General features: G+C 51.1%; 1 protein-coding gene across 1 annotated transcript in view; it reads left to right on the top strand.

The window, feature by feature from the left end:
• Positions 1–83: 83 nt before the first annotated feature.
• Positions 84–969, top strand: part of LOC106511936 (receptor-type tyrosine-protein phosphatase mu) — a gene marked incomplete at both ends in the record, with an annotated part of 3314 nt that continues 2428 nt past the window's right edge. Inside the window, 2 exon segments of the mRNA XM_014000652.1 lie at positions 84–197; positions 279–404. Coding sequence (XP_013856106.1) covers positions 84–197; positions 279–404 — 240 coding nt within the window.

Here is a 969-nt window from a genome sequence, read left to right as displayed (position 1 = left end):
GTGTGTGTGTGTGTGTGTGTGTGTGTGTGTGTGTGTGTGTGTGTGTGTGTGTGTCACTGCTTCAGAGCTACAAGCAGCCATCGGCGTTCATCATTACCCAGCATCCTTTGCCCAACACAGTGAAGGACTTCTGGCGTCTGGTCCTGGACTACCACTGCACGTCCATCGTCATGCTGAATGACGTCGACCCCGCACAGGTAAACAAATCAACAAACAAGGTAAACAAAGCGACCTGTGATGGGCTGAACCGGATCAGTGAGGTTCTGTTTGTGTCCCAGCTGTGTCCTCAGTACTGGCCTGAGAACGGGCTCCATCGCCTCGGCTCCCTGCAGGTGGAGTTTGTCTCTGCAGACCTGGAGGAGGACGTCATCAGTCGCATCTTCAGGATCTACAACACAGCCAGGGTGCGTTTGTTCTCCATGCCTTCATGTCTCTGCTGGGACACCGTTCAGTTCCTGACGGAGACAGACCGTGGTTTCAGGGTTCTGATTGACAAGCTTCACTCCTCAGAGTAAAAAAGTTTCAGTGCTTGTTACGGTCTGCAGCTGACTCTGTGAGGATCGGCCTCGTTAGCTTCCTGTTAGCGTGTTAGCACGTTTCAAGTTATTTATTGATGATTATCAGAGTAAATCTCCTCCGTCTGTGGGGTCTGTTTGATTTGTTTCCTCTGTTCGCCCTCAGGGATTCAGGGCGCGTTGAATTTCTGGATGAATAAGTTCATCTGTTTGATCCAAACATTCACTTCCTGCATGTTTCACCACATTTAGATCAGAGTCTGTTTGCTTTAAACCTCTGCACCTCCCTGTCGGGCTGAGTTTACACTTCACAGCGTTTGATTTAGTGCTTTTTACCTCCCTGTGTCTCCTCAAATCTGGGCCGTGTTTGATCCTGACTCCCGTCTCCTCCCGTCTCCTCCCGTCTCCTCCCGTCTCCTCCTGTCTCCTTCCGTCTCCTCCTGTCTCCTCCCGT

This window comes from Austrofundulus limnaeus, unplaced genomic scaffold, assembly GCF_001266775.1.
Source record: "Austrofundulus limnaeus strain Quisiro unplaced genomic scaffold, Austrofundulus_limnaeus-1.0 Scaffold3631, whole genome shotgun sequence".
Classification (NCBI taxonomy): domain Eukaryota; kingdom Metazoa; phylum Chordata; class Actinopteri; order Cyprinodontiformes; family Rivulidae; genus Austrofundulus; species Austrofundulus limnaeus.
The sequence above is the reverse complement of the archived record's forward strand: the minus strand, read 5'-3'. Positions and strand labels throughout refer to the sequence as shown.